The sequence below is a fragment of the Meriones unguiculatus genome (genome assembly GCF_030254825.1).
Source record: "Meriones unguiculatus strain TT.TT164.6M chromosome 13 unlocalized genomic scaffold, Bangor_MerUng_6.1 Chr13_unordered_Scaffold_28, whole genome shotgun sequence".
NCBI lineage: Eukaryota > Metazoa > Chordata > Mammalia > Rodentia > Muridae > Meriones > Meriones unguiculatus.
In genome coordinates this window covers 12794048-12815114 of record NW_026843644.1, presented here as the reverse complement: position 1 = coordinate 12815114, position 21067 = coordinate 12794048, and the positions used below count along the sequence as shown (strand labels likewise).

Genomic DNA, 21067 nt, shown 5'->3' with positions numbered 1-21067 from the left:
TTTCATCAATTTTGGAGAACAGTATATGAGTTTTCTGAGAAGAGGGAATAATCTTTTTGTTTGGGTGGAATGTTCTGTAAACATTATTTGGGTATATTTAGTTTTTGATGGTAGTTAGCTGGAATATTTCTCTGTTCAGTTTGGTCTGGAGGACCTGTCTTTGGTGTGAGTGGTGTACTGAAGTCTTCCCCTATCCGTTTATCAGGGCCAGGATGTGATGTAAGCTGCAGAAGTTTTTCTTTTATAAATTGGGTGCTCTTATGTTTGGGGCATAGATGTTAAGTATTGAAATGTTATCTTGCTGGATATCTTTGAATATGTATTGTACTTTGCCATCTTTTGATTAGTTTTTGTTTGAAGTCTGTTTTGTTAGATATTAAAATTGTTATACCAGCTTGATACTTCAGTCCATTAATTTGGAATATCTTTTTCCAACCCTTTACCTTCAGATACTGTCTATGATTGATGTGAAGCTGTTTTGGTTATATTTAGCAGAAGGATGAATTCTGTTTTATTATCCATTTTGTGAACCTGTGTCTTCTTATTGGTGAATTTTGGTTAAAGGTATTAAGAGATATCAACAAACAGTGATTGTAAATCCCGGTATTTTGGTAGTGGTGTTAGTTGATTTAGCACCCTGTGTTGGGCTACATTTATAGATACATATGTTTAAATTTGGCCTTATCATGAAGCATCTTATTTTCTCCATTTGCTGATTGAAAGTCTCTGGGCATGCTTAATAATTTGTGTTGGCTTCTGTAGTTTATTAAGAGTCAGAAGCACACTGTCTAAGCCCTTCAACTTCCAGCATCTTTACTGAGAATACAAGATTAATTTCAAAGGTCTGCCTTTATTTATTTCTTGGTTGTTTTTTGTTTGTCTATTTGATTGGTTGGTTAGTGTGGTCTGTTTTATTTTATTTTATTTTTTTTCTGTTGAAACTTTTCCAATCCTTTCCTTGTGCTATATGTATAGAGTTTTGATTAATCTCTGGTAAGAGTAATTTCTTTTCTGGTCCAGTCTCTTTGGTGTTTAGTATGCTTATTTTGCCTTGATAGACATTTAGGTTAAGAAATTTTTCTTGTATGATTTTGTTGAAAATATCATGTGGACCTTTGATCTCATCCTTCTTCTGCTAATCTGATCATTAGCATGTTTTGTCTTTTCATAATGTCCCAGAGTTCCTGGATGTTTTGTGGTAGGGAACTTTTAGATTTAACATTTTCTTTGACACATGTAGCTATTTCATTTTTCTTTCTGTTTTTTATTTTCTATTATTTTATTTTCTTTTCAGACAGGTTTGCTTTTTATAGGCTTTGCCTATGCTAAGCTCCCAAAATGATGGACTGTGATCTGACAGTACCAAACTAAATGAATAAACCCATTCATGAGCTGACATGCTTTTGGTTAGGGGATTTAGTCACAGCAAAAAAGTGGCAAATTGGAACAAAAAATTACATGCAAAGACTAATTTCACTGCTGGACAGAACCTTGGAATGTTCTCTTTTTATGGAAAACAACATGATTTAAGATATCAAAAGTATTAGAAAACTGTATACAGAGCTTCATCAGCTGTTCTTGTAAGACCTAGAAAATCAGAGTGTTGAGAATAATGCCGACAGAGGAAGTCCATATCATAGGACAACAGACTCCATGGAAAATTAAGCTAGAGGTCATTTGTGTGATATTTAAACTGCAAATCATACTTGCTCTATGTATGCCTTGAGAAATTGAGTAAGGCAGAATTAAAAAATAATAGGTTGGATTTCTTACTTGGAATACTAAATCTGTTGAATGGTTATTTTTAGTGAGACATTCAGGACCACGGTGAAAGAAAAAGACAAGTGGAGCAGAAATAAATGTAAAGTTTTTGGTTTGTTGAGAAAAGCATCACTAGGTAGGTTCAGATGGCAGTCACATGCTGAAAAAGAGACAGTAATTTTCAAGGAGATTATCAACATCAAAGAAAAGGTCATAGGTCTGGATTTGAAATATGGTGTCCATACAGTAATACTCCTCACTGTTAATTCTTCTGTTAATGGAAAGAGTAGGCAGAGTGATTTCTAGTGTCAGGAAGGAACTTCATATAAAACCTGCTCCAAAAGTGGTCCAAGTGTAGTATGGTCCATCCCAATTTGTCCAACCCAATGTAGAATCCAACTTGACAGGCTCACCCATGTTGTGCTGGTTCTAAAAACAAAAAAAATGCAAAATTTAAAGTAATAGATTCTTTCTTTGTAGCTTCAATTGAGCACAGTGCCAGCCATCTGCGTTTGGCAGAGTCAGATCCCCAGTGAAGATAATATAAAGGTTCATTGCATGAAGTGGTGAGGGTGAAGCCTGAGTTGCATCTTGACACTACAAGTTGTTGAGATACCTAAGTTAGGAGACACCTCCCATAGAGTGCTGCCTATAGGTAGTGGAAGTAACCAAACTGAGAGATGTATGAGATGTTGCAGGGATAGGACCATCTAAGCCTTTTGAAACAGCAACAGGATTTGTTGTTTTCCTTGCTGAACTTCTTTTCTTGGTCCAGTCTTCCCTCACTATATATGCATTCTCAATACTAGAATGGGAAGGGGTATTCTGTGCATCTATGTTGGAATGATGTAACTTACTTCTGATGTTACAAGATGTGGCACCCAAGAGATTCTCTTGTATATCAGAAGAGACTGTGAACATTTGAACAGTATATGAGCTATGGCAGAATTTTAGGATCATTGAAGTTAGACTACATTTTCATATGGAATGACAATAAGCCTATAGTGAATTTGGTCAGAACTTATTTGATTGAATCAAAAAAGCTCCCAGAGAAGATAATGTTTCTGTTTTTGACACTGAAGAAAAAGTTTCTTTGTAGCCTTGGCTGTCCTGAAAGTTGGTATGTAGACCAAAAAGGTTTTCAACTTACAGATGTAACTCCAGTCTAGTGTTGGGCTTAAATTTAGTCCAACACGCCTGGCATCAACATCAATATCAACATTGGCTACTGAGCCTTGTTTTTTTTTTAATTTTAATTTTTTTTTAATTTTGTTTTCTTTTATTTTAATTTTAATTTTTTTAATTTTGGTTTTTTAAATTTTGTTTTGTTTTGTATATGCAAGAATATGTTGTGCTGATCTTCATCCACATCTTACACTTGAAATTTGGCAGAGAGTATATTTAATTTCTTAGAATGGCATGTACTCATGACACTAACAGTGTTTGAGCTTTCTGAATTATTGAATTGCAGGTGTGTGACATTCTTTCTACCTGTTGTGTTTGTTTTTTTTTTTACTTTATTTATTTATTTATTTATTTATTTTATTCACACTTAACTTGTTTTAATTTAAATTTGTTTTTCTATAACTTATTTTCTGACATGAACTCAGCTCTTTGAACACCTCCTCCTGGGGGGTGCACCCTTTTGAGGCCACAGAGGAATATGGTGTAGCCATTCTTGATGAGACCTAATAAGCCAGGTTCAGATAGAAGGAAACGAGTTCCTCCCCTATCAGGAGAATATGGAAAAGGCATAGGGGGAAAAGAAGGAGAGTGGGTGAGACTGGGAGGAGATTATGGAGGGGGCTATAGTGGGTATACAAAGTGAATAAATTGTAATAAATAAATAAATAAAATTTAAAAATAATTTATCCACTTAAGATCCCAATTTTAGCCCCCTCCCTTGTCTCTTCCTGGTTTCACTCCTCTGTTCCTCTTTCACCCTTAGCCCATTTCCAATTCTCAGATAGGGGGAGCCCTCCTCTCCTACCATCTGACTCCAGCCTATCAAGGCTCACTAGGACTGCGTGCTTTCTCTTCCTTTGTGGTATGGCAATGCCCCCTCTACCAGGGGGAACTGATCAAAGATCAGGCAACAGAGTCCATGTCAGAGCCAGCCCCTACTCTTCTTAATATGGATCCCACATGAGACTGAGATGCCTATCAGCTACATCTGAGCAGGGGTCTGGTTCCTCTTCATGAATGGTCTTTGGTGGGGGCATCAATCTCTGCAAGTCCCCATGGGCCCAGATTTGTTGTCCTTGTTGGTCTTCTTATGGAGGTCCTGCCAGGTCTGGGTCTTTCTACTTTCTATCCCTCTACTCTTTCCTATGATTCTTTGTGCTCTACCCAAAGTTTGGCTATGAGTCTTAGCATCTGCTTTGAACCCCCGCTGGATAGAGTCTTTTGGAGGATATGTATGTTAGGCTCTCATCCTGTTCCCTCTCCTCAGTCACGTCTGGTGTCAATTCTATTTGCCCCTTTGAATAAGAATTTACCATTCTTCATAGGGTCCTCCTTTTTATTTAGCTCCTTTAGGTCTGTGGATTGTAGTATGTTTATCCTATATTATGGCCATTATCCACTTATTAATGAGAATATACCATGCGTGCCTTTCTGGTTTTGGAATAACTCACTTAGGATGATCATTTCAAGTTCCATCCACTTGTCTGAAAATTTCATGGTTTCCTTTTTTTTTTTTTTTAAATACCATAGTAGCATTCCATTGTGTAAATGTACCACAATTTCTGTAAAACAATGGTTTGGTTGAGAGACGTGTAGTTTGTTTCCCTATTCTGGCTATTATGAATATAGATGCTATGAACATAGTTGACCGAATATCTTTGTTGAATGGTGGAGCATCTTTTTGATATATATCCAGGAATGGTAGAGCTGTGTCTTTAAGTAACACTATTTTCAATTGTCTGAGAAAGCATCAGATTAATTTCTAAAATGGTTGTATAAGTTTGCACTCCCACAGCAATGGAGGAGTGTTCCTCTTTCTTCACATTCTCACTAGCTTGCTGTCTCTTCAGGTTTTGATCTTAGCCATGATGGGTTTAAGATGGAATGTCATTTGCATTTCCATGATGACTACAGATATTGAGCATTTAATGTCCACCATTTGATATTCCTCTGTGGAGAAATCTCTGTTTAGTTCTGTACCCCAGTTTTAAATTGGATTATTTGGATTGTTGGAGTTTAATTTCTTGAGCTCTTTATATATATTGTTTATTAGCTCTTTCAGTTGTATGAAGGGTTGGTGAAGATCTTTTGTCAGTCGGTAGGCAGTCATTTTGTTCTATTGACAGAGTTCTTTGCTTCATAGAAGCTTTTTGTTTCATGAGATCCTATTCATTAATTCTTGATCTTAGAGCCAATGTTCTTGGTGTTCTGTTGAGGAAGTTACCTTTTATGCCAATGAGATCAAGACTCTTTCCCACTTTTTCTGGTTTTATGTATCTGCTTTTATGTTGAGGTCTTTGAACAACTTGGACTGTAGTTTGATGCAGGGTGATAAATATGGATCTATTTTCATTTTTCTACATGTAGACTTCCAGTTAGACCAGCAACATTTGTTGAAGTTGCTGTCCTTTTTCCATTGCGTGGTTTTGGCTTCTTTGTCAAAAATCAAGTGTCCATAGGTGTGTGGGTTTATTTATGGGTCTTCACTTCAATTTCGTTCATCCACCATTCTGTTTTTATTTCAGTACTGTGCAGTTTTTTATTACTATTGATTTATATTAGAGCTTGAGATCAGGGATGGTGATACCTACTGAAGATCTGCTATAGTACAGGACTGTTTTAGCTATTCTGGCTTTTTTACTTTTCCATATGAAGCTGAGAATTTTTTTTTCAAATTCCTTAAGGAATTGTGTTGATATTTTGATGGCAATATCATTTAATCTATAGATTGTTTTTGGTATGATAACATTTTTTACTATGTTGATCCTTCTGACCCATCAGCATGAGAGATATTTCTATCTTCTTGTATCTTTTTCAATTTCTTTCTTCATAGGCTTAAAGTTTTTTTTTTTTTCATGCAGGTTTTTCACTTGCTTGTTGAGGATAACTCCAAGGTACATTACGTTTTTTTTTTTCCTGCCTATTGTGAAGGGTGTTGTTCTCCTAATTCTTTTTCAGTCCATTCGTCTTTTGCATACAGGAGTGCTACTGATTTTTTTTTTTAGTTAACTTTATGTCCAACCACTTTGATAAAGTATTTTTCAACTGTAGGAGTTCCCTAAAGTAGAATATTTGGGGTCACTTTTATATACTGTCAGATATGTGAATAGCAATACTTTGACTTCTTCCTTATCAATTTGTATCCCCTTGATCACCTTTAGTTGTCTTATTGCCCTAGATAGGACTTTGAGTACTGTACTGAAGAGATTTGGAGAGAGTGTGTGGCCTTGTCTTGTCCTTGAGTTCAGTGGAATTGATTTAACTATCTTTCCATTTAGTTTGATGTTAGCTATAGGATTGTTGTATATTGTCTTTACTATTTTTAGATCTGTGCCTCTGTCCCCAGTCTCTCCAAGACTTTAAACAAGAATAACTGTTGGATATTGTCAAATGTTTTTTCAGCATCTAAGGAAATGATCCTGTTTTTTTTTTTCAATTTGTTTATATGACAGATTAAGATTCCCTATATTGAACTATCCCTGCATACCTGGGATTAAGCCTACTTGGTAATGGTGGATGATATATTTGATATGTTCTTGGATTTGGTTTGCAATTATTTTATTGAGTATTTTTGCATCATTGTTCTTAAAAGAGATTGATCTGAAGTTCTCTTTCTTTTTGGGGGTCCTTGAGGATTTACCAAGGTGACTGTGGTCTTACAAAAGGAGTTTGGTCATGTTGCATCCATTTCTATTTTGTGGAATAATTTGAAGAATATCGATATTGACTCTTCATTGACTGTCTTGTAGAATTCTGCTCTGAAATCATCTCACTCTTGGCTTTTTTGGTTGCAAGTATTTAGATGGCTGCTTCTATTCCCTTAGGCAGTAAAAGACTATTTAATATCTTTACCTGATTTTGATTCAACTTTGGTAAGTGGAATCTAACAAGAGAATTGTATATTTCATTTAGATTTTTAAATTATGCGGCATATAGGTTTTTGACATAAGATCTAATGGTTCTTTGGATTTTCTCAGTGTCTGTTATCTCTCTCTCTCTTCCTTTCAGACTGTTGATTTGGATAGTGTCTTTCTGCCATTTACTTAGTTTGACTAAGAGTTTGTCTATGTATTTGATTTTCTCAAAGAACTAGCTCTTGGTTTTGTTGATTCTTTGAATTATTCTCTTTGTTTCTAATTTATTGATTTCAACCCTGAGTTTGGTTAGTCCTAGTAGTCTACTCCTGTTGAGAGTATTTGCTTCTTTTTTCTCGGGCTTTCATGTGTTCCATTCAGTTGCTTGTATGGGATGCCTCCAATAGCTTATGAAGGCCTTTAGTGCTATTAAAACTCCTCTTAGGACTGCTTTCATTGCATCCCATGAGTTTGGGTATGATGTACCTTCATTTTCATTGAATTGTAGGAAGTTCTTTCTTTATTTCTTCCCTGACCTAGATTTCATTGTGTAGAGAGTTGTTCAGTTCCCACATGTGTGTAGGCTTTTGTTATTTCTGTTATTGTTGAGGTCCATCGTTAGCCCATCATGGTCTGATAGGATACAAGATATTATTTCAATCTTGTTGTATCTGTTGAGGCCTGGTTTGTGACCTACTGTATGTTCAGTTTTGGAGAAGGGTCCGTGAGGTGCTGAAAGAAGATAGATTCTTTTCTGTTTGGGTTAAAAAATTCTCTAGATATCACTTAGGTTCATTTGATTCATGACATCAATTTGTGTCATTATCTCTCAGTTTAAGTCCTTTTCCATTGCTCTGTCCATTGATGATAGTGACATGTTTACCTCTCCCACTATTAATGTATGGTGATTGATATGTTTTTTAAGTTTTATTAATGTTTCTCTTACAAATGTTGGTGTCATTGTATTTGGTGCATTGTTGCTCAGAATACAGATGCCATCTTGGTGGAATTTTCCTTTGATGAGTATGAAGTATTCTTCCTCATATTTATTTATTTATTTATTTATTATTTAGGAGCAATAACTGGTATCAGGCAATATTTTCATAGTTTGAAACTATGTGTAACAGCATAGTTTTAAAAAATCTTTCAACATTTTATTGTGTTCTTTTTAAAATTTTATTAATAAGAGTTTATTCACTTTGAATCCCCCCATACCTCCCTCCTTCCTCCCCTCCCGATCCCACCTTCCATCTTTCCCACCCCTGTCCCTTTCCCAGTCCACTGATAAGGGAGGTCCTCCTCCCCTTCACTCTGATCCTAGTTTATCAGGTCTCATTAGGAGTGGCTGCATTGTCTTCTTCTGTGGCCTGGCAAGGCTGATCCCCCCTCAATGCGAGGTAATCAAAGAGCAGGCCAATGAGTTCCTGTCAGAGACAGTCCCTGTTCCCATTACTATAAAACCCACTTGAATACTGAACTGCCATAGGCTACCTATTGTGCAGGGGTTTCAGGCCATCTCCATGAGTGGTCCTTGGCTGGCGTATCAGTTTCACAAAAGACCCCTGTGCCCAGAATTTTTGGAACTGTTGCTGTCCTTGTGGAGCTCCTGTCATCTCAAGGTTTACTATCTCCCAGTTCTTCCATAAGATTCCCTGCACTCTGCCCAAATTTTGGCTATGAGTCTCAGCATCTGTCTTGACAACCTACAGGGTAGAGCCTTTCAAAGGCCCTCTGTGGTAGGCTCCTGTCCTGTCCCTTTGTTTTCCCTCATCTGATGTCCATCCTCTTTGCCTTTCTGCATGGGGTTTGGGCATCTTAGCCAGCATACTCCTTCCTGATTAACTTCCTTAGGTGTACAGGTTTTAGTATTTTTATCCTATATTTTATATCCTATATGCACTTATGAGTGAGTATATACCCTGTGAGTCTTTCTGCTTCTGGGATACCTCACTCAGGATGATCTTTTCCACTTCCCACCATTTTACCTGCAAATTTTATTTTATTTTTTTGCTGGGTAATATTCCATCGTATAGATATACCACAGTTTCTGTATCCATTCCTCAACTGAAGGGCATCTGTGTGGTTTCCAGCTTCTGGCTATTACAAATAAAGTTATTACAAACATAGTTGAGCAGATGTCCTTGTTGTATACTTGAGCACCTTTTGGATATATGCTTAGGAATGGTATAGCTGGATCTTGAGGAGGTGCTATTCCTAATTGTCTGAGAAAGTGTCAGGTTGATTTGTAAAGTGGTTGTATAAGTTTACATTCCCACCAGCAATGAAGGAGGGTTCCCCTTTCTCCAAATCCTATCCAGCATGAGTTGTCACTTGAGTTATTTGTCTCAGTCATTTTGATGGGTGTAAGGTGAAATCTCAGGGTGGTTTTGATTTGCATTTCCCTGAAGACTAAGAATGTTGAACATTTCTTTAAGTGTTTTTCTGCCATTCTATATTACTCTATTGAGAATTCTCTGTTTAGCTCTGTACCCCATTTTTTAATTTGGGTTACTTGATTTGTTGGTGTTTAACTTCTTGAAATCTTTATAAATACTGGATATTAACCTTCTGTCAGATATAGGGTTGGTGAAGATCCTTTCCCAATTTGCAGGCAGTGGTTTTGTTTTGACAACAGTTTCCTTTGACTTATAGAGGTTTTTCAGGTTCATGAGGTCCCATTTATTGCTTGTTGCTCTTAGAGCCTGTACCGTTGAAGTTCTGTTCAGGAAGTTGTCTCCTGTTCCCATGAGTTCAAGGCTCTTCCTCACTTTTTCTTCTAACAGAGTTATTATGTCTGGTTTTATACTGAGGTCTTTGATCCACCTGAACTTTAGTTTTGTGCATAGTGATAAATATGGATCTTTTTGCATTTTCCTACATGTAGACTTCCAGTTAGACCAGCACCATTTGTTGTAGATGCTATCTTATTTCCATCGTATGGTTTTGGCATCTTTGTCAAAAATCAGGAGTCCATAGTGTGTGGGTGTATTTCTGGGACTTCTATCTGATTCCATTGATCCACTAGTTTGGTGTCTATGCCAGTACCATGCAGTTTTTATTACTGTTGCTCTATAGTACAGCTTGAGATCAGGGATGGAAATACCCCCAGAAGATCTTCTATTATGGAAGATTGTTTTAGCAATTCTGGGTTTCTTGTTATTCCATATGAAGTTGGGAATTTTTATTTCAAGGTCTGTAAAGAATAGTGTTGGTAATTTGATGGGAATTACATTAAATCTGTAGATTGTGTTTGGTAAGAGGACCATTTTTACTATGTTAATCCTGCTAAGCCATGAGCATGAGAGATCTTTCCATCTTCTGATATCTTCTATTTATTTCTTTAGAGACTTGAAATTTTTTCATACAAGTCTTTGACTTGCTTGGTTAGGGTTACACCAATGTACTTTATGTCCTTTTTGACTATTGTGAGGGGTGTTGTTTACCTAATTTCTTTCTCAGCACTTTTGTCTTTTGTATATAGGAGGGCTACTTATTTTTTGAGTTGATTTTGTATCCAGCCACATTGCTGAAAGTGTTTGTCAGCTTTAGGGGTTCCCTGGTAGAATTTTGGGGATCACTCATGTATACTATCATACCATCTGAAAATAGTGATAATTTGACTTCTTCCTTTCCCATTTGTATCCCTTTAATCTTCTTTAATTGTGTTACTGAGCTAGCAAAAACTTGAGAACTATGTTGAAGAGATATGGAGAGAGTAGGCAGCCTTGCCTTGTCCCTGAATTCAGTGGGATTGCTTTAAGTTTCTCTCCATTTATCTTGATGTTGGCTATAGGCTTGCTGCATATTGCCTTTACTATGTTTGGGTATGCGCCATGTATCCCTGATCTCTCCAATACTTTAAACATGAATGTATGCTGGATTTTTTCAAATGCTTTTTCAGCATCTAAGGAGATTATCATGTGTTTATTTTTCTTTCAATTTGTTAATATGGTGGATCATATTGATGGATTTCCATATACTGAACCACCCCTGCATACCTGGCATGAAGCCTACTTGGTTGTATTGGATGATATCTTTGATGTGTTCTTGTATTGGGTTTGCAAAGTATTTTGTTGAGTATTTTTGCATCAATGTTCATAAGGGAGATTGGCCTGAAATTGTTTTTATGCTGGGGTATCCAGTGCTGCTTGCTCCTGAATGACTAGGTTCTGGATATGCCATATTGTTCTGTCTTTTGTTGGTTGAGCTTTTACGCTGGCCTCTATCCATTGGGCTATCTTGGGTGTTGGGTGTTAGTTTCTGGTACTTCCTAGAATCCTATGGTGGGTCGAATCCCCTTGGCAGGAAGATGATTTTTCCCAAAGGAGGCCTCCTCATCTTTTTGGGTATGGTCACTGAATGGCAGGTGTTTTTTAATAATTGCCACAGCTCACCTCAGATGTACAGACCTGAGAAATAATTTTGGCCTTTGTTAGTAAAGGGGGCTATTCTCTCACCCAGAGAAGTTCTGGAGACAGCTGCCCTGCTGCTGGGTTTCTTTCTGTAAATTTAGTGAGCTGCTACTGTAACCTGAATGCCCCGGGGTTTGGTCAGTTTAGTTAGGGATAACTGGTTGTCCCTTGGGGCAGTATCTGGGGGTTGATCTCAGGGAACCCAGGCTTCTGGAGGTCTGAGTTTGGAGCTCTCTTCCCCTGTACCCAAGTTGTAATCAGTGGCACATGAGCATTACTCTCATGTGTGCAGCAAGAGGCTAGAGTCTAGAGCCTGTGGATAATCAGAAACTTTTCTGGAGCGAGGTGTCCTGAGGTAGGGCCAGATATTTCCCCCATCTTTGGGTTTTCTCCCAACAGGGAGACCCAGTCTGTACTGTTGGGGGGGGCGTGTAGAGTGCATAGGCACTTGCTTTCAAATGGTGGCTCCAAGCTGGTGACTGGACAGGAACCTTGGAACTTTTTCCAAGAATATTCCCATATGTGGTGGTGGTAGTGGTGGTGATAGTGGTGGTGGTGGGGTCAGCTGAGTGCTCTAAGCTGGGACCTGCTGTTTCCCTCCCTGTGGGGTTTTCTCCCAATAGGGAAACCCAGCCTCTAGTGCCCTGGGGCACACAGTTCTGTCTGTGATGGAGAGTCGTGTGTGTGGGGCTCATGGCTGGAGCCCCACCCAGTGCTGCCTGCCGTGCTCCCACATGTCTGCAGGACCTTTTTCAGGGATAGACTGGGTGACATTCGGTCAGTCCCACTTGTTTCCTTCCCTGTGGGGGTTTTATTGAGACTGGGACTCCCAGTCTCTGGTGCCCGGGGGAGCAAAGTTCAGCCTGGGAAGGTGATCAGGACATGATTCTTGGGTCGGTTTGCTTGAAAAACTTACTCCTGCCACAACAGCCCAGGAAATTTTCCAGGGATTAGTTGGGTGCTCTGAGGTTGAAACCAATTGTTTTTCTCATCATTGGGTTTCTTATCACCTGGTAAACTCAGTCAATGGTGATTGGAGGCCAACAGTTCCAACTATTTGTCACTGTGCAGTCTCTGTTACCCTGCTGATTAGTCACAGTGTGTGATCAGCCCTGCCATTTGGGATCTGTTTTTAAATTTTACTGAATATGAGTATTTTGATTGTATGCATGAATATGAACCTCTTGTGTGCCTGATCCTCACAGTAGTATGATGATGTGTTCAGAACTCATGAACTTATAGCAATTGATAGTAGTGGGTCCCAGTTAAACACTGACAATTGAGCCAAATTATTTGCAAGAGCAGCAAGAGCTCCTCATTGCTGAGCCATCTCTCCTGTCTTATGTTGCTTATTTATGATCATCATTTACATTGCTAATATTTTCATCTTTCTATTTTTAGCTGTTTAAACATGCATTCTCTTTTAGTAAGATCTTATAAAAGTTACAATTTAAGCTAGGGCAGTGCAGATTTCTGGAAAATTAATACACAACTGGAGTGAATGTATAATTCCTTCTAGAAGTTTCAGTAAAGACCTCTGAGTTCTTTCAATCTTTTGTGTTTGTTTGATTGACTTTTAGGGGAGGCTCTGTCTTACTATATAAGTCTGGCTGTCCTATAACTGTTTGCATAGATCATGCTGGCATCCAATTCAATAAGATACACCTGCCTCTACCTGCTGAGTGATGGAATTAAAGGCATGACAGAATACACCCAGCTTGTCCATCATATTTTTTTTGTCGTTAGTAACTGTTCATAAATTTCTCTGATGTGTTATTTAATACTGTTCATCTCTTAATTTCTCTCTCTGTGTCTCTCTGTCTTTCTCTTTCTATTTCACTCTCCTCTCTGTTTGTCTTTGTCCACATTAATTGCCATAACTATTTCAAAGCTATATCTTATTCAAAAAGTTCAGATTTGACAAGTTAAACTTTGTTATTCAGTTTTCTAAAATGACTTAGTGATAACATTAACACTTCTTTTTTAATAGAAAAGTTTTAATCTTTATTTTTAATCTATAGACTACATTATTTAGTAAGGAGGATGTACAAAACAATGATCAAAGAATAATCATGTGTTCTATTCCTTTTCTTTTGTCTGGTCACTCAGAAATATGGTGCTATTGGCTATGATTGTTGTTGCTTGCCACTCACATTATTTTTATCCATGTATTCACTGTAGTCCACTTTCCCTTCCACAAATATATGAGCCCCCCTCTTCACATACTGATATGCCACATCCCTGAGCCCTGGTCAAAACATAATATTCAGTACCATGTTGTCTTTTGACTGATGTTACCCATCTGTTCAGTGTCCCCTGATCAACACATCTCATTTGTTGCTATATAAAAAATCATGACTGTGTTTTGTCCTTCCACCTTTCTCATGACAGGGTCCTGACCTACTCACCCAAGTAACTGAAAATGATTCATAGATTGCTCAAGTACCCAACTAATGGCTACTTTATATTCATGTCTTACAAACTGATGAAACACAGGTTTTTGAAGCACGCCTTTGTTTTTTTGTTTGTTTGTTTGTTTTTGGGTTTTTTTGTCAATCTAACCTTTAGGCTTTTTCATCTCCCCTACTTCACATCACGCACAGCACCCAACTGTATAACATTCGCACTTCTGTGTCAGAAAATAAATGGAAGAAGCAGTAGAATTATATGATTATATTGACAATGACATATAAATTATATTGTTGCCACTGTTTCTGTTGTACAAATGTATGGCATATTTTAGAATTCAGTGACCTTCAATGATGTGCATGTGAAATTCAGCCAAGAAGAGTGGGCCTTGCTGGAACCTTCCCAGAAGCAACTCTACAAAGATGTGATGCTAGAGACCTGTGAAAACCTCACTGCTATAGGTAAGACTGCAATTTTTCTTTCACTTTTAAAATAAAGAGACAACTCTTACTTTGTTATTGATCCTCTTCTGTAATTCCAATTGAGAATGAGGAGGAATGTGGTAAATAAATCAGGCATGATTCTAAGGGTCACAGAAGATAATGATTTAAGTTTTGCCTTAATAATAACATGTTATTTCCAATAATATATATTTTCTTGTACTATATTTTAGGCTACAATTGGGATGACCATAATATTGAAGAACATTTTCAAAGTTCTACAAGTAATAAAAGGTAACTTTATGTGCACACTGATACAGATATGAATCTTAAATTTTAATGTGTCCTGGAAGTTTGGTGTTTTTTGTTTGTTTGTTTATTGACTGCTTTTTATTTTCTGTTTTTGAAATAGATTTTTTCTGGGTATCAGTGAATTTCTTAGACTTGCTTGTTAGACCTGCCTGACCTCAAAATAACAAGCAAGATATGCCTGCTTCTGCCTCCACAAGTCCTGGGATTGAAGGCATGTACCAGCACACATGGCTGTGTCCTGGAAGTTTTAAAGAAAAGCAACAGTGTAAAAACAGCACTGCTTTACGTGTACTGATGATCATTAAAATCTCATAATTCCATGTACTTCAATGTCAGGTATCTGATTTGTGTTTACAAGGCACTCCCCTAAGATAGAAGAAAATAAAATAATATTGTAACAAAAATACCATTTGAATCATATGTACATTACAGCTACTGACTTGAACTGCCAATCTGTTTAGTCTCATTCTATCTACTCAGATATTGTAAGAGGTATACACACTGAATTGGTGATCAATATGTGTCCAAAACCTTCTAATAAGCAAAAATTTCATAGTAGAACCAGTGTTACTCATTTTCGTGCAGTAACTTTGTAAAGTTTAGTGAAAGAAGCAGCTTATGAGAATCAAGAATATTGTTGTGGAGAAACCTTAATCCCTATATGACATGTCTATGATGAACAAAAAACAAACTGTGTTAATTCAATGTGGGAATCTTTATTATTTTTGTAAATTAAACTGGTATATCATATGTCAAAATGATTCTAAGACACATGAGCATAGGGATATTGAAAGAAGCAGTGTCCCTGTCTTTCTCCAAGAACAATTGATTTGGTAGTAGTCCCCACTGTGAGTAAATTTTCTGAATGTGATAAATGGTTACTGTTAATTGGTTTTGCAACTTCACTGAGAATTTATCAGCAAACTCATATTGCTGAAAATACCTATGAATACAAGGATTTTGGAACTTCTTCTGCTTGTACTAGCTCACTTTGTAAATGAAGTGTCATTCATACAGTACAAAACTTTATTGAATGGGATTGCTGGGGTAAAACTCTGAATCCTTGCAATACACTTTATATATAGGAGAAAACTTCTTATAGAAAAATGATGCTATAAAAGTGAATCACATAACAAATGCTCTTATCATCACAGGAATCTTCAAAAATACCCATAATGAAGGGGAATATCATGAATATAAATAACGTGATAAAAGTTAAAAATTTGATTCTTCTTTACCATTAGGCCAAATTATAAAATTAATTCATATAGAAAAACATATTTATTAGTGTAATGAAATGACTGTGGTAAATCTTTCACATGTGCTAATTATCTTTGCAGGCATGAAAGCAGTCATACTGGAGAGAAACCCTTTAAATGCACTCTATGTGGTAAAGCCTTCCCCTATACCACTGATCTCATAGGGCATAAAAGAACACACGCAGGAGAGAAGCCTTACAAATGTAATCAATGTGGTAAAGCCTTTGCAAAAAACAGTCACCTCATAAGCCATAGAAGAAAACATACTGGAGAGAAACCTTATGAATGTCACCAGTGTGGTAAAGCCTTTGCACGAAACAGTCATCTCATAAGGCATAAAAGAACACACACTGGAGAGAAACCTTACGAATGTAATGAGTGTGGCAAAGCCTTTGCAGAAAACAGTCATCTCATAAGCCATAAAAGAACACACACTGGAGAGAAATCTTATGAATGTGACGAGTGTGGTAAAGCCTTTGCAGAAAACAGTGCTCTCATAAGCCATAAAAGAATACATACTGGAGAGAAACCTTATGAATGTAACCAGTGTGGTAAAGCCTTTGCACAAAACAGTGCTCTCATAAGCCATAAAAGAACACACACTGGAGAGAAACCTTATGAATGTAACCAGTGTGGTAAAGCCTTTGCACAAAACAGTGCTCTCATAAGCCATAAAAGAATACATACTGGAGAAAAACCTTATGAATGTAACCAGTGTGGTAATGCCTTTGCACAAAACAGTCATCTCATAAGCCATAAAAGAACACACACTGGAGAGAAACCTTATGAATGTAACCAGTGTGGTAAAGCCTTTGCACAAAACAGTGCTCTCATAAGACATAAAAGAACACATACTGGAAAGAAACCTTATGAATGTACCCAATATGATAAAGCCTTTTCACAGCAGAGTAGTCTCCGAAAACAGGAAAAGACACACAGTGGAGAGAAGCTTGGTGAGGGTAATTAGTGTGATAAAGCCTTTGCATGTAACAATCATCTCCTAAGACAACAACACATTCTGGAGGGAAACCATATGAATATAACTATGTGGCAAAGCCTTTGTACATAACATCTCCTAATACATAAAATAACACATACCGGAAAGATGTCTGACTGTAACCAATGTGAAAAAACTTTTGGACTTCAGAATCATTTTCACACTCATGAAAGAAATCCTAGTGGATAGAAAGCCTGTGAGTGTTTTTAACATGGTGAAACCATTCCACATTTGTATAATCTTCATCATCTTGAAAGGATTCATAATGGAGGAAAAACTCATGAATGTGTTAAAATGGTGAGGCCTTGCACAAATATAGAGTCATCGTCATCATAAAAGTATCCTTACTGGAGAGGGATTCTGTGAGTATAAGCAATGTGGAAAGGTCTTTGTGTTCTTTGGTCCACTGAGATCTAACAGAACTGGAAAACTAACTCAATTGAAATGACCTCCCTTTTCTGAAGGGGAAAGGGAATAGCGGCAATAGGAATGGAGGGTAGTACAGGGGGAAGAGAAGGGAGGGGGACTAAAATTGGAATGTAAAGTAAATAAACTTATTTTTATATACAATGAATGGTAAATATCAATTACATGCAAAATTATTATATAATAAAGTGTTTTAGAAAGGCTTACTGATAATACTGGTTCTCAACATTTACTGTTTTCAGTTACTTCACTTTACACAAGAAACTTTTAGTCTAGTCGATGAATATATAGGGAATGGTGAACTAATACCAGCCAGGAAGTTCTCTGAGAGTATCACAACAGTGGTAGCCTGTAGAAGTTTCTTTGTTTACACATACCTTTTGTTCCAAGGGGTTCTACTGAAAACCATCACAACCCAGACTGAATTTTGAGATGTGAGAGAGGAGGCTTTTTCTTCCATGTATGACCATGCTGTTGGCCTAGCTGTATAATCATGGCAAGGGTGAGTTTTCCCTGCCTGACTTAATCTGGAGAATGCCTTTAGACATAGATGCCACCAACCAAATTTGATAGATGGCCTTTGACACAGATCCCTAATAACTCTTCCCTCCCTTCAAATATAGGATAATTAAGTTCCATGTTCTTGTTCATATGATAGGAATGTACTGTTTACTGCAAATCAAGCATCCTTGAAGTGCTCAGTTTTAAACAATTATCTACACCTATCCTTACAGCATCCCAGTCACTCCCTAAGGGGTATATACCCTCGGTTTTCTAGAATTAAATTTGAACTTACTTCCTGAGGTGGTTTCCAGAGTGTTCTGATCACTGTTATTCTTGTGGGTGTCTTCCAAGCTTTATACCTCATCTTCTGGCCCTCCTTCCTTCCTGGGCTTGTGGGAAACGGCCTCCAGGCAGCAAGAGAACCCCGTTCTCTGAAATGCTTGTGAAAAAAATGTTTCACACTTCATAGCATTTAAAATGTCACATGTTTCTGGATGTGAGATGGTAAATCAAACACTGTCTTGGGAGTGGGACTCTTAAAATGAGTTATACTTAGTGTTTATTTCACAGTAAGCTTGCAGGCAAGCTTCATAGTATGAAATCTTCTGAGGTGAACACAGTGGCCTATGCAGAAGTAATAAGAGCAGAAATTTTATTTCCCTGTTTTTAATAGCTGAGTAGTGTTCTGATAATATGTGGATGGATGGCAGAGGAGGGGAACTCCTCTTTTGAGTGGACTATGGAAAAGGGTTTGGGGGAAGAGGGAAGGAGGGTGGGACCAGTAGGAGTTGAGAGAGTGGCCTTATATAGGGGTATACAATGAATAAATTGTGAAAAAATAAAAATAATTAATAAAATAAAAATGAATTAGAAAAACAAAACTTGACAGCAAAAATTTGAGTCCAGTCTGGGTACCCGCCCTCCTTCAAAGAAAAGAAAGAAGATATAAAGAAAGGAAAGAAAATTAGAATCTTTGTCTTTGCCATCTTTCTTCCTGGTGAGCTCATTTTTTAATCATTACCTAATGGAGACCATCCTGCTCTCTCTGAAGTTTATATTTCCATAGATGTAGGATTCATACCTGGAACAAAAGGCAGAGGTTCGTATTTAATGTATCAAAACAGACCTAGCTGCCAATTTTCTCCCAACAATCCTTCAGTTCTTCCATGTTATATGGTCCTCAAGGCTTGCATAGCCCACCGAATACCATGAATTCTCCTTCCCAGGGCCTGAGGTAACCTCATTCCTTCCTCCCCCATATATAGGCAAAGTATTTTGGCTACCTGGTCCTGTTGAGAGCCATTCAGGAGCAATAGCAAAACATCTGTAGCACTCATTGAATTTGGCTCCCCTGTTAGCATGGTCATGATGATGAGTTTGTCTTGGAAAAGCATAACCCGAAGAGCTGTTTATACTGAGGACTTTGTGCTGTTTTGGAACATAACTCTGTTTGATGCCATTATGATGTCCATATCCCTCATAACATGAGTTGTATGAAAACTCTAAGAATGCTCCTAGCCCCCTCACTGGGCAGTATCCCTGGCATTTAAAGTTTTAACAATGCTTGATCTCTTTTCTCTTGATCTCTTTTCCCAGATCAAGCTGGAGCAGATCAAGCTGGAGCAGATTAATGAATTAACCACTGCCCTTGAAAGAAACCATAGATGTAGGTTGTATCAATGACCATTATACTTAGAAAGAATTTTTTAAAAGATTGTTTAACAATGTTGGAGAAGATGTTTTTGCTAATGTCTGTGATGTACAAAATCTTGGAGAATAATTTAAGGTTAAGAAAAGTACACTCTTAATAGTAAAGCCAGGGATGTTAAGGTTGATAAGCAGAAACAATAGCCAAGGTAGCATTGGCTGACTGCATACTTTCAAGCTGGGCCTGAAACTGAGACCACATTTGATTCCACTATATTTATTTTGTCCTCAACTTCTTAATATGATTTAATAAAAATTACTAATTGTCCTGACCCGCAGAAGTTCATCGGGGTCCTAAGGGGGGGGGGTGAAAAGAATGGTGAGACAGAGAGACCTGAAGGAGGCCAAGTCTTCTTGTCTGATCAAAGCCTCATTTATTAGAAATTTTTACCCAACTTATATAGGGAGAAGGCAGGAATGGGGGAAGGCTTAATTACTGTTGCAGGAGACAGCAAGAGTGCTTCCATGGCTTGAATATTGCACCTGCAAGATACCGTAAGGATGTTTTCTTAAGATTTCTCATGGATGCTCTAAACCTGACAGACGGATGTCCTCACAAATCTATCACCCATGACTTAGGATCCTAAATAACTCTTTCACTAAATAGCTTTAGGTTGCCACTAAATGACCTTTGCTCATTATTTGGCTTAGGCTTCAGTAAATAGCTATGGCTCCAGCAACTAATAAGTAAATGCACACCCCTTAAAGATTTAAAGTACTGGTGCCATTACCATGCCGTTTTTATTACTATTGCTCTAAAGTACAGCTTTGAGATCTGGGATGAGGATAACCTCTAGAAAATCTTTTCCTGTACAGGCTTGTTTTGTCAATTCTGCATTTATTGTTTTCCCATATGATATTGAGAATTGCCAAGTTTGCAGAGCCATCTCCCTCTGGGCTCCTTATAACATTTTCCCAATTATCTGTTAACTGATTAAACTTGCTGTTAACTTAATGGTGATGCCTAAATTGTAAACTAGACCACAAACGACTCACTTTTCACCAGACCAAGGATCCAATTCTTCATGCTTTATCACCTTGAGCTCTGGACCAAATGTCTAGGGATATAAATTAAGGACCTTCGATTCCAGACCGAATATCTTGGAAAATTATTTAAGGCCTTGAGGTGAAATATGCTGGATTAGACCAAGCCTCCAACAGAAACTCCCGTGCTAAGCCAAAAATATTAAATATCAAAAATAGCTTACCCTTGGGAGAACTAGACGATCCTGAACTATATGATTCACTGAGCTCAGAAAATAAGGCTTTGATTTTTAATCTTCTATTCCTGAAGTGAGATTTATCGGTTTCCATCCAGAACCCAATACAGTGAAAATATTCAAATGTCCCTGCTATGGTCATGGCTAGGACAAGTGATCCCTCCTGTGACTTCATGTAGGTTCCTAACCAGACTCTGGAAATACCCAATAAAGCAGGTCCTGCTCTTCAGCCTCCTGTTCCATAGGTTGGGGTCAGTATCCACAAACTCACCACAATGTAACTTTGGAACTCGCCTGAAATATCCTCACAGCACACAGAAGCCTCAAATGGACCACAGGACACCAGCTTTTAAAAGCTGCTCACCTACAGAGCATATGTGCAATATGGCACCAGGAAGAATCCACCTCTTCCTCTGAAGGGATGACCTCACAGTCCTGATTGGCCAGTCAGTATTGAGTGACATGAGCACCTTCTTTAAGGTTAGAGTGTACCCAAGAGACAAGGCTTTGTGATTCCTGGCCCATGCTTCCATTTTAGGACCAGACCTTTTCCAGATCTCAGAGATTTTTATTTCAGTATC

The 21067-nt window shown here is 37.7% G+C and overlaps 1 protein-coding gene across 1 annotated transcript in view; it reads left to right on the top strand.

Annotated features, from left to right (window-relative positions):
• LOC132650605 (zinc finger protein ZFP2-like) overlaps positions 1–16494 on the top strand; it is a gene marked incomplete at its 3' end in the record, with an annotated part of 318549 nt that extends 302055 nt beyond the window's left edge. The window contains exon 5 of the mRNA XM_060375953.1: positions 15714–16494. Within this exon, the coding sequence (XP_060231936.1) occupies positions 15714–16494 (781 nt within the window). The remainder of the gene's footprint in view (positions 1–15713) is intronic.
• Between the last annotated feature and the right edge of the window lie 4573 nt (positions 16495–21067).